The sequence below is a fragment of the Amphiura filiformis genome, chromosome 1, assembly GCF_039555335.1.
Source record: "Amphiura filiformis chromosome 1, Afil_fr2py, whole genome shotgun sequence".
In the NCBI taxonomy this organism is placed as follows: Eukaryota; Metazoa; Echinodermata; class Ophiuroidea; order Amphilepidida; family Amphiuridae; genus Amphiura; species Amphiura filiformis.
In genome coordinates this window covers 40,380,848-40,398,643 of record NC_092628.1, presented here as the reverse complement: position 1 = coordinate 40,398,643, position 17,796 = coordinate 40,380,848, and the positions used below count along the sequence as shown (strand labels likewise).

General features: G+C 37.1%; 2 protein-coding genes across 3 annotated transcripts in view; one reads left to right on the top strand and one right to left on the bottom strand.

Moving 5' to 3' along the window:
- The window catches only part of LOC140146979 (dnaJ homolog subfamily C member 16-like), a 63,542-nt gene extending 54,210 nt beyond the window's left edge, over nucleotides 1-9,332 (bottom strand). For both annotated transcript variants that reach the window (XM_072168786.1, XM_072168787.1), the window contains exons 1-3: nucleotides 9,114-9,332; nucleotides 3,065-3,131; nucleotides 2,030-2,152 (exon numbers count right to left, since the gene is read on the bottom strand). In XM_072168786.1, coding sequence (XP_072024887.1) covers nucleotides 2,030-2,152; nucleotides 3,065-3,131; nucleotides 9,114-9,277 — 354 coding nt within the window. In that variant the 5' untranslated portion in view covers nucleotides 9,278-9,332. The remainder of the gene's footprint in view (nucleotides 1-2,029; nucleotides 2,153-3,064; nucleotides 3,132-9,113) is intronic.
- Nucleotides 9,333-11,388: 2,056 nt separating this feature from the next.
- LOC140159998 (uncharacterized) overlaps nucleotides 11,389-17,796 on the top strand; it is a 28,611-nt gene continuing 22,203 nt past the window's right edge. The window contains exons 1-4 of the mRNA XM_072183267.1: nucleotides 11,389-11,562; nucleotides 12,930-13,139; nucleotides 14,075-14,198; nucleotides 17,396-17,501. Of these exons, the coding sequence (XP_072039368.1) occupies nucleotides 11,389-11,562; nucleotides 12,930-13,139; nucleotides 14,075-14,198; nucleotides 17,396-17,501 (614 nt within the window). The remainder of the gene's footprint in view (nucleotides 11,563-12,929; nucleotides 13,140-14,074; nucleotides 14,199-17,395; nucleotides 17,502-17,796) is intronic.

The following is a 17,796-nucleotide window of genomic DNA, read 5'->3' as shown; positions in this document are numbered from 1 at the left end:
ACCCTCTCAGATTTTGATGAAATTCCATCAGAGTAATCTTTGTGGCCACAGTGAACCCATAAAAATTTGGCCTCATAGGCCATGTCGTTTTTGAGAAATGGCCGTTTGAACTTTGGCCCAGACCCCCCATTTTTGGCACTCGCGAGTGTCATTGGTGATTTTTACCAACTTTGGTAGCTCATAACTTCTTGTTCGGAGCAGATATAAAGCTGCAATGTTGCATTCTAGCTAACCTTATGTCATATTTTCAGAATCTGGCTCTAAATTTCAGATATCTGCTTTCCATTTAAAGTTACCAGCACCCAAAGTTGGTCATTTATTCAACCGGAAGTGTGATTTTGTCATTTTGGGGGTCCCCTGGTGCCAAAAATATGTGAACATATGACTCAAATGTCATAGATATATTGTCTATGGGTACATATCTGGGCCCACAAGCAAGTTTGAGCAAATCAAACCATTGATGGAGGAATAGGTGGCATCCAAAGTTGGGTCCGGGTGAAATTTGCTGGGAGACCCCCTCTTTCTGACCAATGGTTGACCATGTGGACAGTTAAAACATGAATTGAAATTTACAGCCATGAAACATAATAATAAGACCTACCTAGAAACAAAAATTCAGCTTTGGTACTCAACTCCATCATAGTTAGATGGCTCTTGAAAATAGGGAGGAAAACCTGTTATTTCTTGTCTAAGGGTGTTGAATTCGGCAGCCATGGTAACAAAATATGCCAAATTTGACTAAGTATATGTTCATATTTTTGGGTCGTACCTTACAGACCACTCTAGATGTGTTAGTTAGCCTCTAAAACACACCCAGAACATATTTCATATGACACTTGAGGTAACTTGTGAAAATACTTAGTCAAATTTTGCCAATTTATTGCCATGGTTGCTGAATTCAACACCCTTAGACAAGAAATGGCAGGTTTTTCACCCTATTTTCAAGCTGCCATCTAAGTATAATAGAGTTGAGTACCAAAGCTGAATTTTTGTTTCCAGGTAGGTCTTATTAGTACGTTTCATGGCTGTAAATTTCAATACAAGTTTTAACTGTCCACAAATGTACCCATAGACAATGTATCTATGACATTTGAGTCATATGATCACATGTTTTTGGCACCAGGGGACCCCCAAAATGACAAAATCACACTTCCGGTTGAATAAATGACCAACTTTGGGTGCTCGTAACTTCAAACGGAAAGCAGATATCTGAAATTTAGAGCCAGATTCTGAAAATATGACATAAGGTTAGCTAGAATACAACATTGCAGCTTTATATCTGTTCAGAACAGGAAGTTATGAGCTACCAAAGTTGGTAAAATCACCAATGACACTCGAGAGTGCCAAAAAAGGGGGGGGGGAGGGTCTGGGCCAAACTTCAAACGACCATTTCTCAAAAACGACATGGCCTATGAGGCCAAATTTTCGTATGGGTTCACTGTGGCCACAAAAGATTACTCTGATGGAATTTCATCAAAATCTGAGAGGGTCACCTGGGAAATTTTCAGAAAATTGGTTGATTTGACATGGACTGACTGTTTCAACAGTATCCTTGTCAAAACATACCTAACAAGGATGGAAGAGGATAAGATATCCAGCCTGTGAATCAATTCCAGGACCACCTTATAACAACTGTCTATCACCATAACCACCTGCTCACAAGTGTCATGATCAGGCACACTGTAAATTGCTTATCTGCAACAACATTAGGCAATAGAACCAAATTAGTTTGATCTTTTGATCGACCATCGATGCTTGGACGATCCTTATTATTTATAAAATCAATTAATTGACTATTGTTAATTGCGATTAGTAAATATGAATCTGTGCATGTAATGATATTGTCCGATACAAATTTGCCAGTAATTCTGATTGATAGTTGATATTTCATTAACAACAAGCATCGTAGCAGCATCGATGGTCGATCCAAAGATCGGACCAATTTGGTTCTGGTGCCTTATAAACTTGAGGAACAAAACTCCCAGTTTGTTCCTCGACAGATGCATAATTAGTATAAGAATCAATTTACCTTGAAATTGAATCCTCCAAAGTTAAATGTTTGATAACCCCCTTGCTGGCTGCGCTGCTGCCCTCCATCATCCACTATTCCATGTAGGTCATACTGTCGTCTCTTATCTTCATCACCTACAATCTGTAATCAAACAAGGCATTGGAATTACAAGAAAGTAGATGTTTAGATTGTATTGTAAGGCAAGTTGCATTTTGTTGATAACTTCATATCAATTTTATGGAAAGGCTATCTTTTTTGGCTTTCCAGCCTTTCCCCTGCAATAAGCATGGTAAGTAACCATAAGAGTATCATTGTGGCTTTTGACAATTAATAATTTTGTGATTGTAATATGTTTAAGCCTAGATAATAAGCTTTTGTAATTGTTTGTTATTTTGTACAGTGTACACCTGTATGTTTGTTTATGCACGGCCCCAAGGAAGAACAACTTTTGTTGAACTGGGCTTTCTGTGTTGAAATAAAGTCTAATATATATGTTTATTTCTTGCATTACATTGCTTTTATTTCCTTTTCTGTTCATTGTAATAAATAAAATAAATTTTGGATTTATAAAGCGCCTTTCTCCAGATCTTAGAGGACTCAAAGCGCTGTAATTTCGCTGAAATGGTGAATCATCACAATCAGATCGCATCAACTAGGTTGCTGCCGAAGCGCACACCTATCCACATTTAGATTGTAACATCCACCAATTATCTGTGCAGCTCCCCAAATTCCATTGGGTGAAGGAAGTTTTTGATAACCAAACAACTAATCACCGATTTTTGCGATACAGGAGGAAACCGGAGATCCCGAAGAAAACCTGCGAGAGCGAGCATGGAATCGGGATAAACCAAGTGCACATGAGTCCTTGGGCCGCGCCTTGGCTTGAACCCAGGACCTCAGTGGTGCAAAGCGAGGGAATTACCGCTGCGCTAACTCGCCCTCCCGCGAGTAATGACTTATAGACATTATTAGTATTACTTACATGAATATAAATGTTATTATCAAGTAGAAATAACATTTATTTAGGCATCAAATCATGTGACAATGTCTTACCTCATATGCCTGTTGAATCTGAATGAACTTCTCTTGGGCATTAGGTTCATTATTCTTATCAGGATGCCTACAGAAAATACAAACATGAAACAAACACAGAGTCACTGACTGTTAATTTCATTTAATTTTACAAAACAAACCCCTGATCCCACCAACTTTCAAATGGCCACAGAGCAATACATTAATTAATTAAGTCTGGGGGAGTATCCCCCAGTGGAGTTTGAACATAAAGCTGACACACAAGGAATGGTGTGGGTTCTAGAAGAAGATCCCAAGTCTTGATATATATGGGGCGTCATTTCCATCCCATATGCATGATTTTTCTCTAAGAGCAGAAATGTATATATCGCCCCTGCCCTCACCGATTTTTGGAGATTTTCAAATATTGTTGTTATATTTCTTATTTGCTGCCTTCTAAAATTGTTGTGATGAAGAGACATGTTAAGAAGTTCTTGGTTATCGCTTTATATAAAACACATTGCTAACACTTTCTTCAAGCTCATGAGCTAGGAGTAAGGGTTTGGGAAAATAACAAAAATATTAGATTAGGGTCCTCCCCATTTGTATGATGTGTTGTTGACTTTAAAGCCTTTGCAATTGCATTTTTTACATAGTCCTAAATGAATAGTACATGTAAATGGTAACAAATTAACAAATAGTAAGGGCCTCCCTCACCAAATTTGTAGAAAGTCTGGACAATATTATTTATTTTACTTCAATGAGTCAACAGTATCTTTTGAGTAAAGGTTGCCTATTTTGAAATTGAACAATTGAATTTTGTTCAGTACAATTTCAGCAAAATGTTTGATGCAATCACCATTCTGATCAGCTGTGTTTTTGCTCGAGAAATCTAGCCACAAATTTGCTCACTGATAGCTTCACCTTCTAGGCTAGAGACCAACGCATTCAAAATCTAGTCGGATTTACTAAAGCACAACACCGTGTAAAGCAATGGAAGTTCAGAAGTAAACACAGCTGATCACGACGGGCATAAAAAAAAATGAAAAAATGTTGCTAAAATTGCACTTCAACAAAATTTTAGACTGTTCAAAATAGGCAAATTTTAGTCAAAAGATGCAGTTGACTCATAGCATCGAATGCGTTAAACTATCGTGTTCAAATTCGAAGCTAGACTGACTTCTCGAGTACGGTAACTGTTTTTACTTCTGAAACATTACATAGTAAACACCATAATAACAAATTACCATAATTGCTGTCTGGTTAGCAGGTACAAATAATTCCGCGTGAATTGAGACGTCAGAGCAGGTCAAACACAGAGGACCAGCCTACATCCCGTATCCTACTATCACTCAAACAAGCAAATTTCTTCACGAATTCACTCACCTTGCCATCCTACATCATCAGTTGAAACAAACATCTATTAGTTTCCAAAAATAACTTTGTCATTCCTCAAAACTACAAGTAACTTCATTAATAAAAAATTTAAATCCTACTATTACCCGTTATTGAAAATTTTGTTCCATTTATGTCAACCAAAAGAATGCACAAGTCGAGTTCAGTTGTCCAAAATGGTAGCTCCTGCCTCCTGGTCACCTCAGATATGACGTCAGTATATGCTTATTAAATATTCATGAAACGGACCACGTCGGTGGATCGGATTGGTTTAAATCAACGCCACGTTTTTTACCTTACAGGGGTCAGAGATATGCATATTCATGTATGAAAACAGCGATGCGGATATAGTATCATCACCGGCACTGAGAAATGCGACATTTTCGATGTTTCAGGGACTGTCTTTTGGAATTGGCAGGAGAGCATTAAATAGCTCTTCTGGAGCCTTCAAGGAGAGCTATTTAGAGCATTTACAATGTACAATAGAATGTAAGGACAGAATGGTAAACTAAGGAGAGCTAAAAATCACTCTCCTATATCAAATTTAAGGAGAGCAGTAGAGAGCGATTGCTCTCGCTCTCCTCAAAAGGCAGTCCCTGATGTTTATACCGGGGAATTTCAGACACGGAGACTCCGCGGAAATTTCTACAAATTCGTCCAAAGGTAACCAAAGGGTTGGGGATCGCATTTTTAACTATCACTAAATGTTTCGGAATTGAGGTCGGCTAAAAAGTAGACCGTTTCGGGGACTGTAATTGGTGTAGATGTCACATTTTGAACAGTGACTGTGAGTGAGCGATAAGTGACCAATTTGACGTTCAGCACAAGTGTTTACCCTTACTCAGGTTAACAACAAATGTAATCATTAGTAATGGTCTCTAGCCTCAAATGTGAAGCTATGTGATTGATTTTTGAACTGCATATTAAAATTATAATTTTTTTTTATCTGAATGCAACTTGTATTGAGACACTGAGTGAATATTTATTACATTATATTGGAATTGGATAAGCTTAACTAAGTTTATAAAAAATAAAATCAGTTTTGTATTCACTGACACTGAAAATCTAGGACCCCAGGCAAACCTTAGTTAACACATTTACTAGTCAGCGAAATTCGCCAAGACTGGGGCCCAAACACAATGCATATTTACATAGAAATTTGAATTTTTTTGAGAATAGGTCGGTGAAGGAAACCTACATAAATATGTTTTCTATACTTCACTTGACCCATATATGGTCATTTTCACGGTAAAGGGTGTAACTTTGGATTTTTAACATTTTAATCCGTAGTATTCTAATAAAGCCACAGAATTCCATGATTTTTGGCCACATAAGTCATCTAGTTAGCAGCTACCTTGGGTAGCATAATCAGCTTTGGGAGTTACTGCGTTCAGTTTTAGCAGGCTTAAATGTACCTAATATTGTCATTTTGAAAAACTATAAAAACAGTAACATTTTGTAAAACCCTGTGTTTTCTTCAAATAGTTCATGGATAATTTATCTTATCCTGAAAGTACAGTCATATGTTCAGTAAACACTGCCACATTAGATTTAATTGTGAACAGCCCTGTATTTTTGAGAACCGGACTTCGATATTTGTCGTTTCGAGGCTTCATTTTCCGTTAACAATTGTTAACAAACTTTGTGGGTGTAGCTTTGGTTCATAATTCTTGGTTATTTCTTCACTTCTTCTTGATTCATAACAGTTGTTATCTTAACTTGAAATGGGTAACAAAAATTAGTCGATTTGCAAGCTTTTAAAATTTTTATAAAATCTTGACTTCAAAGAGCCGTTTTTCCGTTAACTTTTTTGAAGCCTCCGAAACAAACTGTTCAGCAAGCTTGTGCAAATATAAATAAAAGAGCTCATCCAATCTATTTATCAAAATGTAGCAGAGTAGATCCTCAAGTCACATGTTTTTAAATCGTGGAGATATATATCACCGTTTGAAAATGGGACCCAATACAAACTTTCCGTTAACAATTGAAGCCTCAGAAACAAATGAAGCCTCCGAAACAACAATAAGATTAATTATCATCTATGCATATCTAAATTGGTGTGTTTCATACTGATATCTGCATTGTAATTATTACTTGATATGTGCAGAATGTCATAAATTTAAAAAAAATTGACATTATGGTTAATGTTTGAAAAATATACTGATACCCAAAAAAGCCTGTTTCGGAGGCTTCACATGCAAAAAACACCACACTTACCAAATGGGTGAAAAAATTAACATGTGATAAATCTACAATATCTGCCGCATAGAATCATTGAATCAATACACACAAGAAAATAACACGGCCCTGATTTGGTAAAATGATCTAACTTGAAATTAAAATCGCTGTTTCGAGAAAAAGAGCTTTTAAGTTTAAACACTTGACGTTTTTTTTTTTGAATAAAATAAATTATTAAACAGACCTAATGTCTTAGAAAATATAAAAATCTGATTATTTGGTGGCATGGTGGTGAGTTGAGGATGTCACCAATGGAGAGAGCGCGCTCACAATACCCAAGATATGGATTTATCTCAAAATGTCCAAATTTCAAGTTAGATCGTTTTACCAAATCAGGGCCGAACAGCTTATATTAGATGATCCCAACACTGCTGTTTTCAAAAAAACTACTTCTGCAATGTTTAACAATTGTTAACATGAAGCCTCCGAAACAAAAAAAATGACTTGCTGTGATAATTTAATTTTTGTCACAACTGAAATTCAATACTTAGAAGCAAAGCATGAAAATGGGTAAATGATATTTTTACCTATTTTTTTATGTCAACTTGTAGTAGTTAGCCAAATATTTTACTTTTATGATCACCTGTGTTGTTAACTGAAGCCTCCGAAACACAAATCGCTTGAATTGCCAATTCTAAAAAATAACTCCAATTTCTGTGAAACTTAGCTGGGAGGTTCCTTTCATCAAGTAGTATTTGTACACTTACTCTTAGCTAGAAATCAGAAACCACCCGTCCAATCTATAATACCAAAATTTGACCCTCAAATATAAAACAACTTATCTATACCCATGGAAGGGTCACTGGGTTCAAATATGTCCTGATTTGGCCTTTACATGTCACTTTGAATTGGTCCCAAGTTCATATACCCTTAAAAGCATCTGTTTTAGAGCTATCACATTCTGTAAAATCCATTAAATATACCCGTCTAAAATTAGATTTGCCCGTCTTAAAGACGAGCAGACGTATGGCTGGCTAAGACCTTGTTTGTACATGAAGTTAGACATTCAAATTATTTTAGGAACCCAATTAAAACTTAAAAAATGTGTTTCAGGTTTGGAAATTTCCATTGTAAATGACACTTGATGTTAAAAATTTTCAAAACTGCAATTACAAACATAGCAAAACATGGTATAAAATTTAACTTATATCTGTTGACTTACTTTGGAATGGGATTTCACATGTATTACAGCTTTCATGTCATAGTTTTCTGACGTTATGTAAAATACATTTTTTCTTAGATTTTAACCAAAATGTTATGGAAATGTCAAATTTTTTATTAGAAATCAAGAGGACAATGGTGGCATCACAACATGTCTCTGAACATCGCTCCCGATTTGGGTCAAAATTTTCCATGGATTTTATGCGCACCTTTGGATTATGCACCCTCAGTTGAGTTGTTTTTAGACATTTGTGATGCCACCAGAGTCTGGACGTCGATACCAATTGGTCCTGTCCAGTATTTCTTTAGATAGATAGTTTAAGCCTTGAAACATTATTTTACTGGAATTTAAGTTGCTTCTATGCATGATTTCAGTAAACAGAAACATATTTAAGTGGTTTGAAATTTTGACCCTAAAAATCAAAAGTTACACCCTTTACTGTGAAAATGACCATATATGATTTTTTATGGTGATAATCAAGTCGCACATGGAATTTTAGAGGGATTTTGATAGCAGTTCCATTAAAATAAGCTGCTATTGCCATGAGACTAAGATCTAGAAACACCCCTAAATGCCGCTTTGGGGAATTTTGCTAGCAGAATCTTTTTGATGAAAGTCAATCTTTGACAAGATGTAACTTTGTTACGGAAAGTGCTATGACAAAAATGTTTTCAGTTTTGGCTTTCTTTACTCAAGGGCTTTAATTTGATATGTAAAATGATGCAGTTTGATGGCAAATTTGAATTCACCTAGCATACTAGATACAGACTTTAAGGTACATATTTCGAGGTGCATAACAGACACAAAATTTGTGTCATAACAAACACCAAATTGGTGTCGATGACCTGACATGCATGCATTCTTTTGTGATGGTCTTTCAATTTGTGCCGAGGGTCCTTGGCATACTTGACTATGCTTCAGTGGTCATGAAAGGATTCAATAGATAACCTCTGCCCCACTAATCCCCAGCTATTGTCTGAAATTGCACCTCGGAAGATATATTATAACAACTCAGTCCCTCAAATGATAGTCATATAACGACCAAAAGATAAATGACTGACTATCATTGAGGACTGAGTTCCGCAGTCTACTAGCATACCTAGAAAATCTGAATGAAGAGGCTATGAAGCAACCTGAAATAATTATGTGCTCTTCTGCATCTGCTGCATGCGTGTAGTAAATTAATAATAAGCTTACTAAAATATTATCTGATATGATCATGATACCATCATGACCATGGATAGTCTATAGCGTAAAACATGTATGATACATTACATTCAATCAATCAATACAAACCATTCACGGGCTAATTTTTTGTACGTTCGCTTTATTTCTCGCTGACTGGCTCTTCTACTGACTCCAAGAACAGAATATGGATCTGGAACATTACAAAGTACATCAGCTACAAGTACACATAACACTAATGTACAAATGGTGCAAGAAATAGTTATTTTCAACATTTTTTCAGTGGTCTAATACCGGTTTGTAGAAAAATTGTTAGCTGTGAGTTGACATTGCAATTTACGACAGCTTAATGGTATGAAGTTCCTTTTCAGAACGAGCACCGTTATCGTTACTGGTATAACGCAGACGGTGCAAGACATTATTTTATTCAAATTATTTTTGTGTGTGAATGTTTTTTGTTGCAATATTAAATAATTTTATTATTAAACACACTTACTATAATTCCATTCTTTTGCCTGTCTCTATTTTAATAATTGGCCATATTTATATTGTTTTTACCCAAAAAACCATGGCTGGGAATTTCAAAGATGGCAACCCGACGGGCAAGGCGCGAAAACATTTTCGTACTTTTCCGAACGCATAAACGTTTTGTGTTTTTGGCTGTGTTAGGCTATTATTAATGTAGTGACTTAATAGCCCAATGCAGTACAAAGAACAATTTTCTTAGCTAATGAACTTTCTACAAAGAACCCGATTGGTTTTCCATGGGGTTCCGAACCAAAAAAAAAAAAAAAGCCAAGTCAAGAAAATGGTTCTTTGTAGAACCTTATATAAGCTTGAAGAACCTTTAATGAACCCTTAATTAAGAACCCTTCAAAGGTTCTAGGCTACATGTATAAAGAAATTCTTCAGCCAAGAAAATGGTTTTCCTAGCCTGAACCAAAAACGGTTCACACTGCTTTTTCACTTTTGTTAACTTTGCAATGAGTCCTTGAACTAAATAATGGGAAATTCCCTGTTTAAACCTTTAAGGTTCTTTACAGAACTTTTTAAGGTTCTTTATAGAAATTTAACATTGCTTTGTGTGCTGTGGCTTATAGGCCCTACGGGATAAAACTTGAGAGGTTCCAAGTTGCATTTTTTTCTATGAGTGAATAGGCCTACAATATATTTGTTATAACATAAATGTCTTAAACAAGTGAAGTAGCACATTTTGATAACGAAATTATGCATATCAATATGCTAATTAGCTAATTAATTAGTTTGGTGTTCCATTTCCCCCACAGCAGCACTTGTTTAAATGTGACACACGTGCACGGTTGACTGACTTTAAATAGGGCCTACATACTATAACGTATATTATATTACAAACTAATTCTTGGTTGATTAGCCCCCGCGCCCCGGCCCCCTATTGATTTTCTGAAACCCGATTTCCCCGATAAATTGTTATTTGACCAGCGGCGTAGTTGGGATTTTTTCCGGGGAAGCCTGTATGGGGCGGGGCCCAAACTACTAGGGGGGGGGGGCGGGGCCCAAATATACAATTTTGCCAGGCTTAGTGATAATAATCGTATGATGCATATCGTATATGGATTCCAATACCTTATCCCTCCTCTCCCTCTCTCCCCCTCTCTCTTTTTTCCTCTCTCTCCCTCCAAAAAATACGTGAAACCACTGATCGCTATCCGGACCCTTCGGGTTGGCAAAATGATCCCCGGGGGGGGGGGGATCCCCAAAATTTGGCATTTGCAAAACTGCAAGGGGGCTGGCATAGATTTGCCTGGCCGAGAGAGGGGATCGAGGGCAAGTGTTTTTGGCAAGCTAAGAGGGGTGAAAGCACATTTTGGTACGCCGTTTGGAAATCCCCCCACCCCACCCTCCGGGCTCATAATTATTGCACAACCAAAATCCAACTACATTCGGGTACCCCAGTTGTCCCCCTTCCATCCCGTCGTCGTCACGCCCGGGGATAGATTAGATATCCCCCTTTCACCTCTATTTATATCTCAACTTGTGTTTACAATCCAACGTCGAAATCAATGCCTTAAATTGATTATCAGTATAATGATTAAATGTTTTCATCTGAGAAGTTTTGCCGAGAAGTTGGACAATTACTTTAACATGTTTAATGCATCATGTGACGATTTCTAAAACAATATGAAATTTTATTTGTGCTCAATATTATTTTAGATCGTAAGATAAAATTTTAATATACACTCCTTTACTTAGCCTGAAAATATTAATGGTTTGAATAAAATTAGTCCATAACAAAATCATCACAGCCACTGGTCGATACTGAGTCTTGTACCCCAGCTACTGCAAATACAATATTTTAAGATCGATCACCACAGTTGCACACTGCAGTGGTAGACCTATATCAGCAGTGATGAGTTTTCAACATAATTGTCCAAGATATGATATGAAAATGTACAACATTTTGTTAATTGTATCAGTTTTGTTGACCGCTGGTGATTGTAACGTAAAATGCCCAATAAAAGGAGCTGGTTATGGAATCAAGTTTTATGCCAGAAAGGACGCTGCAATAAGAGAAGAGTTAAACGTAAGTTGAGTACTATGTGACATGTATTTCTGCCCTACAATAATGTTCTTTAGTGTGTAATAATCAGAATAATTTGTTGTGTAAATGTGTGTTTTTTTGTAATAGATTTTTCAAAATATTTTTTGCACGACTTTTAAATTGTTTTAACAAACATACGGCATGCGAAAGACAAAATGCCCCGCAAAATGCACAAAATGAAATGTTTCACTACACGTTGACCATGACTGAAGACTTCGTTTTAGTTGTATATACTGCCAGCTGAGACAAATCACAATTTAATTGTGGTGGATAGTTTTAAACGTCAATGTAAAATGTTAAACTTCAACTTAGCATTACTCTCTAAATGACTTGTTACGCGAAAGGTATGGTAATATTTTGCAAGTGGAGATTTTATAATTTGACAGACAATTAAATAGACTTTTTTTAAAATGTTACCATCCTGGTTTTAACACTGGTTACCATTATGAAGAAATGAAGAAAAAACAAGCGAATTTTCAAATTATTTTCTTTACATTTTGCACATTTTAATAGCCTATATCTCAGAACTGGTCTGGGTGACTCGTTAACTTTTGCTAAAAGCCATCTCTCAGTAAATGATCATACCCAGCAAACACAAAAATGTTTTTAAAATGTTATAAACGTGTTAGAAACGCGTTTTCGTTTTGGTCAAAATGCTTCAATGTCGGGTTATAGTAAAGGTCATGAAAACATTTTTAAAACGTTTTATATTAAATAACACTGCAACAACATTTGTAAAATCTTTGTCAATATTGTATTGCAAAATGTTGTTTGGCAAACGTTTTTGCAAAATACTTTAAAAAAAGAGTATGTTAGAATGTTTTGCATTATGTTATTAAAACGTTTTATACCATTTATATAACCCAACATTTGAACGTTTTCTGGTGTAAAAAAATTGTGTTCAAGTTACTGGGATGGGAGTTGCTGGGTTCAGTCTCTTACTTGTTTGTTGCTTTGTTGGGGTGTTTGTTTCATGTTAATTGGCATTTTTGTTTTACTCTCTGTGATTAGTGATTCCAGATAGGTTATAAAATGTATAATATGTGACCAGAATGGGTCAAATCAAGCTAAAGTCGGCAATAATGAAACTGCGATACAGGCAAAATGTGAGGAGAAAAAACAATAAAGAACATAAGAAAATTGACATGATATAAAAGGCTCATAACTTTGCAACTGGTAAGTATTCAAGAGACCTGGGGATTCAACATCAGTAATTGTATAGGTACTGAGCAAGTTAGTAATGGTATAGTATAACTCAATTTTTAAAATTTCCGACTTTGGCCTGAGTGGATCAGATTTGGTCATATAATAATAACATCTATAGTCTTTCTATTGTTGTCAATTGACAGATCCAAGATGACTGGAATGTAACCAGCGCCGTTTGCTCCCAATCCTGTCTTCGGAACACCGAGTGTCGATCTTACCAGTATTCTTACAATGAATTCAGATGTCTCTTGTTTCCATATGACTCAGTAACGGGACCAGAATTTATAGTTTATCACGAGTATCCGGGATATGTGTTCTATGATTCAGTACCAACGCGGCAAAACAGACAAGAGGTTGGTCTATTGTTGTTTTTCACAGTTAGTTGTTCATGTACTACACCCCTGCCCGCCCAATTTTGTGCCTATTTTTTTGCATTTTTCTCAAAAATTATAGCGCATTGGTGACAAGTAAGATATGTATATTATTGGGGCAAGGGCTACAAATACTGCACTGAAAATTTGATTTTAGCACAGACAACAGTTGTGGAGTTACAGTCAAAAAGGAGGGAAAATCAATATTTGATCAATAAATCAATAACTACTTGCCTTGAGTTGCTGAATTTTCAGTGCAGTATTTGTAGCCCTTGCCCCTATAATATACATATCTTACTTGTCACCTATGCGCTATAATTTTTGAGAAAAATGCAAAAATAGGCACAAAATTGGGCAAGGGACAGTCTTCAGTGAACAGCTCTTTTTCAGAGCCAGCAAACCTTTAAATTTAGCAGATACGCGAGGTCTGCTTGTTTTCTGTTGACAAGGGACAGTCTTCAGTGAACGGCTCTTTTCAGAGCCACCAAACCTTTAAATTTAGCAGATAGGCGAGGTCTGCTTGTTTTCTGTAGACAAGTGACAGTCTTCAGTGAACGGCTCTTTTCAGAGCCACCTAAACCTTTAAAATAAACAGATAGACGAGATCTGCTTGTTCTCTGTTGGCAAGGGGCAGTCTTCAGTGAACGACTCTTTTCAGACCCATCAGTAGGCAAGGGGCGACCGACATGTCTCATTCTTAGGTACTATGTCCTGAAGACGTCAGAGCTACTCCTGACGAAAGCTTGACTTGTTCGACGGCGAACCCGCTAAAAACCCACTAATTGTTATGAATTCCCGTCGTAAAAGCCTATCCCACAATTTCCGAAGAAAATTGTTTCATGATATTAGCAGGTAATTATGTAATAATTTTGACGAAAATAAATCATATGTGGTTTTTTTTTTATATTCAATTTTAGCATCACATTGGGAAATGCCTCAACAACCTTTGTGAAAACGGTGCTTCGTGTATGCCGGATTGCTCAAACCGAGGCTATTACTGTAACTGTGCATCAGGGTATAGAGGAGATTTGTGTCAAACAGGTAAACATGATAAACATGCATTCAAAGGTTAATAATTATGTAACTGTAAGCCGCTTCTGCACATTTTGAGTGTATCCACAATGTTGCATTTGGAAGATGCAGACTTTTCAATAAAGATCCAAATTGATGGACACCACTGATCATTTTGATACACCCTGTAGAAGATGAAGATGTATAATTCTGCATTCTTGTCTTTATAACATATTCTTATTTTGTCATAACTTAAATATTGTAACAAAATTGTCAGGACCTGATCGAATGACTCTGCCAACTTGTGATTTGAACGATTTCGATAATTAATTTAATTTCCCTCTCGATAGGTTAAGAGCACAGATCCTGGAAAGGACAAATATTCAGTTACCATAGGGTATTAAATAAAAGGCAGATAAAAGGCACTAAATTTAATGCCCACGTGACCCATGGGCGCCGCCATGGTGTTGGTATCGTCAAAATATTTTGCATCACTGTTTTCAATAAAAACTTATCTTCCCGTTCATTGTAGAGTATGCTCATCACCACTTAACTTAATTGCTTGAAAATAATATTTTAGAGTTCGTAATCGCCATGATCACTGTCTTTCCAGCCAGAATATAACAGGTGGTGAAAATGATACCTGAAAAGAAAGAAACAAGTTTGAAAATCTGGAAGTTATTTTCACATTCCTGATTGTGCTTCACATACTGCCAAAAGGTATTGTAACAGTGGCTGCAAACTGTCAGTTGAATATTTATCCAATATCCTGTCGATTTCACAATAGATTGTATTGTTATGATTTTTGATTTTGATTCAAACACAAGGAAATAATTCCTACCTCGGAATTTTCAGATGGTACTCCATCTTTCATCAGGCGGTGTATTGTTCTTTGCATGAAGTAAGTAAGACCGGGTTGGTGAATGGGATAGACGGTGTCACCACCACATCATAACTTAAAAAGGCACATAAAACATTTAATGGAAAATACAATGAAAATAGCGAATGCAAACACACATATGTCTACTAAATTGAACGTGAGTTTTAAGCCGCGTTTTGAAACCGTCCCCGAGTCTCTGATAGGGATTGGCAGTCCATTTCAGATCTTAGGTGCCAACACGGAGAAAGACATGCCATATAGTTAGATGGTTTCTAGTCACAAATCAGGTTCTGTGACGCTGATCTCAATGAGGAGACATCAGGTCTGACATATAAACAGGAGCCATTCCAGGCCGAATCTTGTATGTCAGCAGAGCAACTTTAAACACAATCCTATTACGATTAGACAGTCAGTGTAGTTTGAACAAAACAGGAGCGATATGATCTGCCTTCTCGGATAATGTGACAATTCTTGCCCCCGCATTCTGGACGTGTTGCAGTCCGTTGAGATCCTTAAAAGAGGACACCCGTAAGAATACTATTGCAGTTAAACTATCCAGACGCGAGGTGATAAATGCATGTACTAATAATTTCTCAGTACTGTCAGCATCAATGTATCTGGGCAGCTTATCGATTTGGTAGATTGCGTAGAAGGATACACTGCGACAGAGGTTATTTATATGGGTAGTCAACGTTAGGTACCAGAGTCGTCAAAACAGCTCCAAGATCACGAACCTCCTTTGATGGAGAGATAGTAGCATTTCCAGTGGAAATAATGACATTAGGAACGCGGCACTTGAAATGAAGCACGTCAGTCTGTCTTGTAAGCTGTACCATTCAGGATAAGTTTGTTTTTTAGCCAACCTCTCCCGAATGCAACAATTAGTCAGAAGAAAGTGCATCCTTGGCGAGGGAAGTAGAACGTTTATCAAGATGGCATGCCTTCACACTAGATCGTTTGATGATTGCAAGAATTTCATCATCTGTGAGCAATCTTAAACTCCCCAGTCTAGTCGTGTGTCACACATATAGAATCCAGTTTAGAAGAGACAATCTGAGTTGATGTTGTGGGTGGAGCTATAAGCAAGGTGTCGCGTACTGTTTCATTGGAGAACTCACACTGATTGGCACGATCTTTCTTGGAGTCGAGTCACAAGCAGGCAGAGTCTTGGAGGACTTGTAATCTGACAATTTGTTGACAGTAGAGAACATCTGCCGAGTATCACGTTCAGCAAAAGCTTCGCAAGATCAAGATCATTCTGGTATTTCTTGCACATCTCACGAAAATCAGCAGTGAGATTTTAGCCATTTGCGTTCTACTCTGCGCTTCTGTGATTTAAGTACCTAAAAAGAGATTTTCGGTATACCATGGTGCTTTTGGTTTCAAATATATAACCCGACTTGTCTCAGGGGCATGGTTAACCAGCAGTCCTTGACTCCACCTCTTGCTGAGTAACATCAGGGCGCGAAATGCGAACATTCATATCACAGCTACATGATCGGATGGAAGATTGTGTATCCCATTTTTTTTATTACAGGATATATCTAAGGATGATCAGCAAAAAGAGAGCCACCTTCTACAAGACCATGATGCGATCAAAAATGGAATATGCTAGCAATGCTTGGACTGGTGCAACCGCACCTCACTAGCCTAGCTTGACTCCATCCACAAATGCCTTTAGAATGGTCACTTAATTGTTCAAATTAGTATCTGCAAGGTATCAAAAAGTGATTACGAAAGAAGGTTGCACGGAAGAGGCGCTTGGGTGAAAATAACGTCAAGGATTGCCAAAGTCTTGCAAGCTTAAAACAGTTGAAGTCTCAAGAATTTTGATTGCAATAATATTAGGTCAGGGCCACTGTTTACTTAATAAAAGACATGATATCAACACGTAATGAAAACACAAGGCAATGTTTCTCATGTGATTCAAGGTCATCCGGTGCACTGGGTAGCCACGTGACTTTTCTTTCTTCTGAACTCCCCATCAGACATTACAGGACAGTCTTCTCAGGCTGGTAATATCCTTCATCTAACACATCCATGAATATTCCCACCACCAAGTGTCTTCGTCTCTGCATTCAAACAGATTTCCGTATTTTCGCCAATTTAAGCACATTATGTATTATCCTACGCACACAATGTCAACATAATTAGCATAATCTTACTTATTGCATGCAAAGAATATTGCCATCTAGAGTAGCCTACGTCATATGAAATCGACAGGATATTGGAAACTAATGTTAAACTTAATACACAGTCGAATTCGTCTTTTCTTCAACGATCTTGCAATACTCGTAACCAGTGTGTGTAATTGAGTCTTTATTAAACGTCTAATTTCATTACCCAGGTTATTTCCACGAGCCACTCCTTGTACAAGAAATATACGGGCCTGCTGTGCACGGTAGCAAGGGGTTCACATACGACAATGACCATTACTTGGTCGTGGGCGCATGGTAAGTTCATATTGTCAGGCATGAGAATTTCTAGTCAAAAAGTTGGAACCAGATTTTCGTGATGTCAAAACTCCCACAATTTTATTTATTTTCAGCCCACAAATAGATAATATAAAATGTCGATAAAAAGTCACTCCGGCACGACAATTCAAATAACTAGGGTCGCCGCCAAAAGCTCCCTCAAAGCGTGGGGGTGGTATGCAAAGTCAGATATAACATCTTATTGTGCCATCGGTAATAAAGGGCTTAATGCACACACAGGAAGCCACAGGAAACACTACACTATTACCAGTCT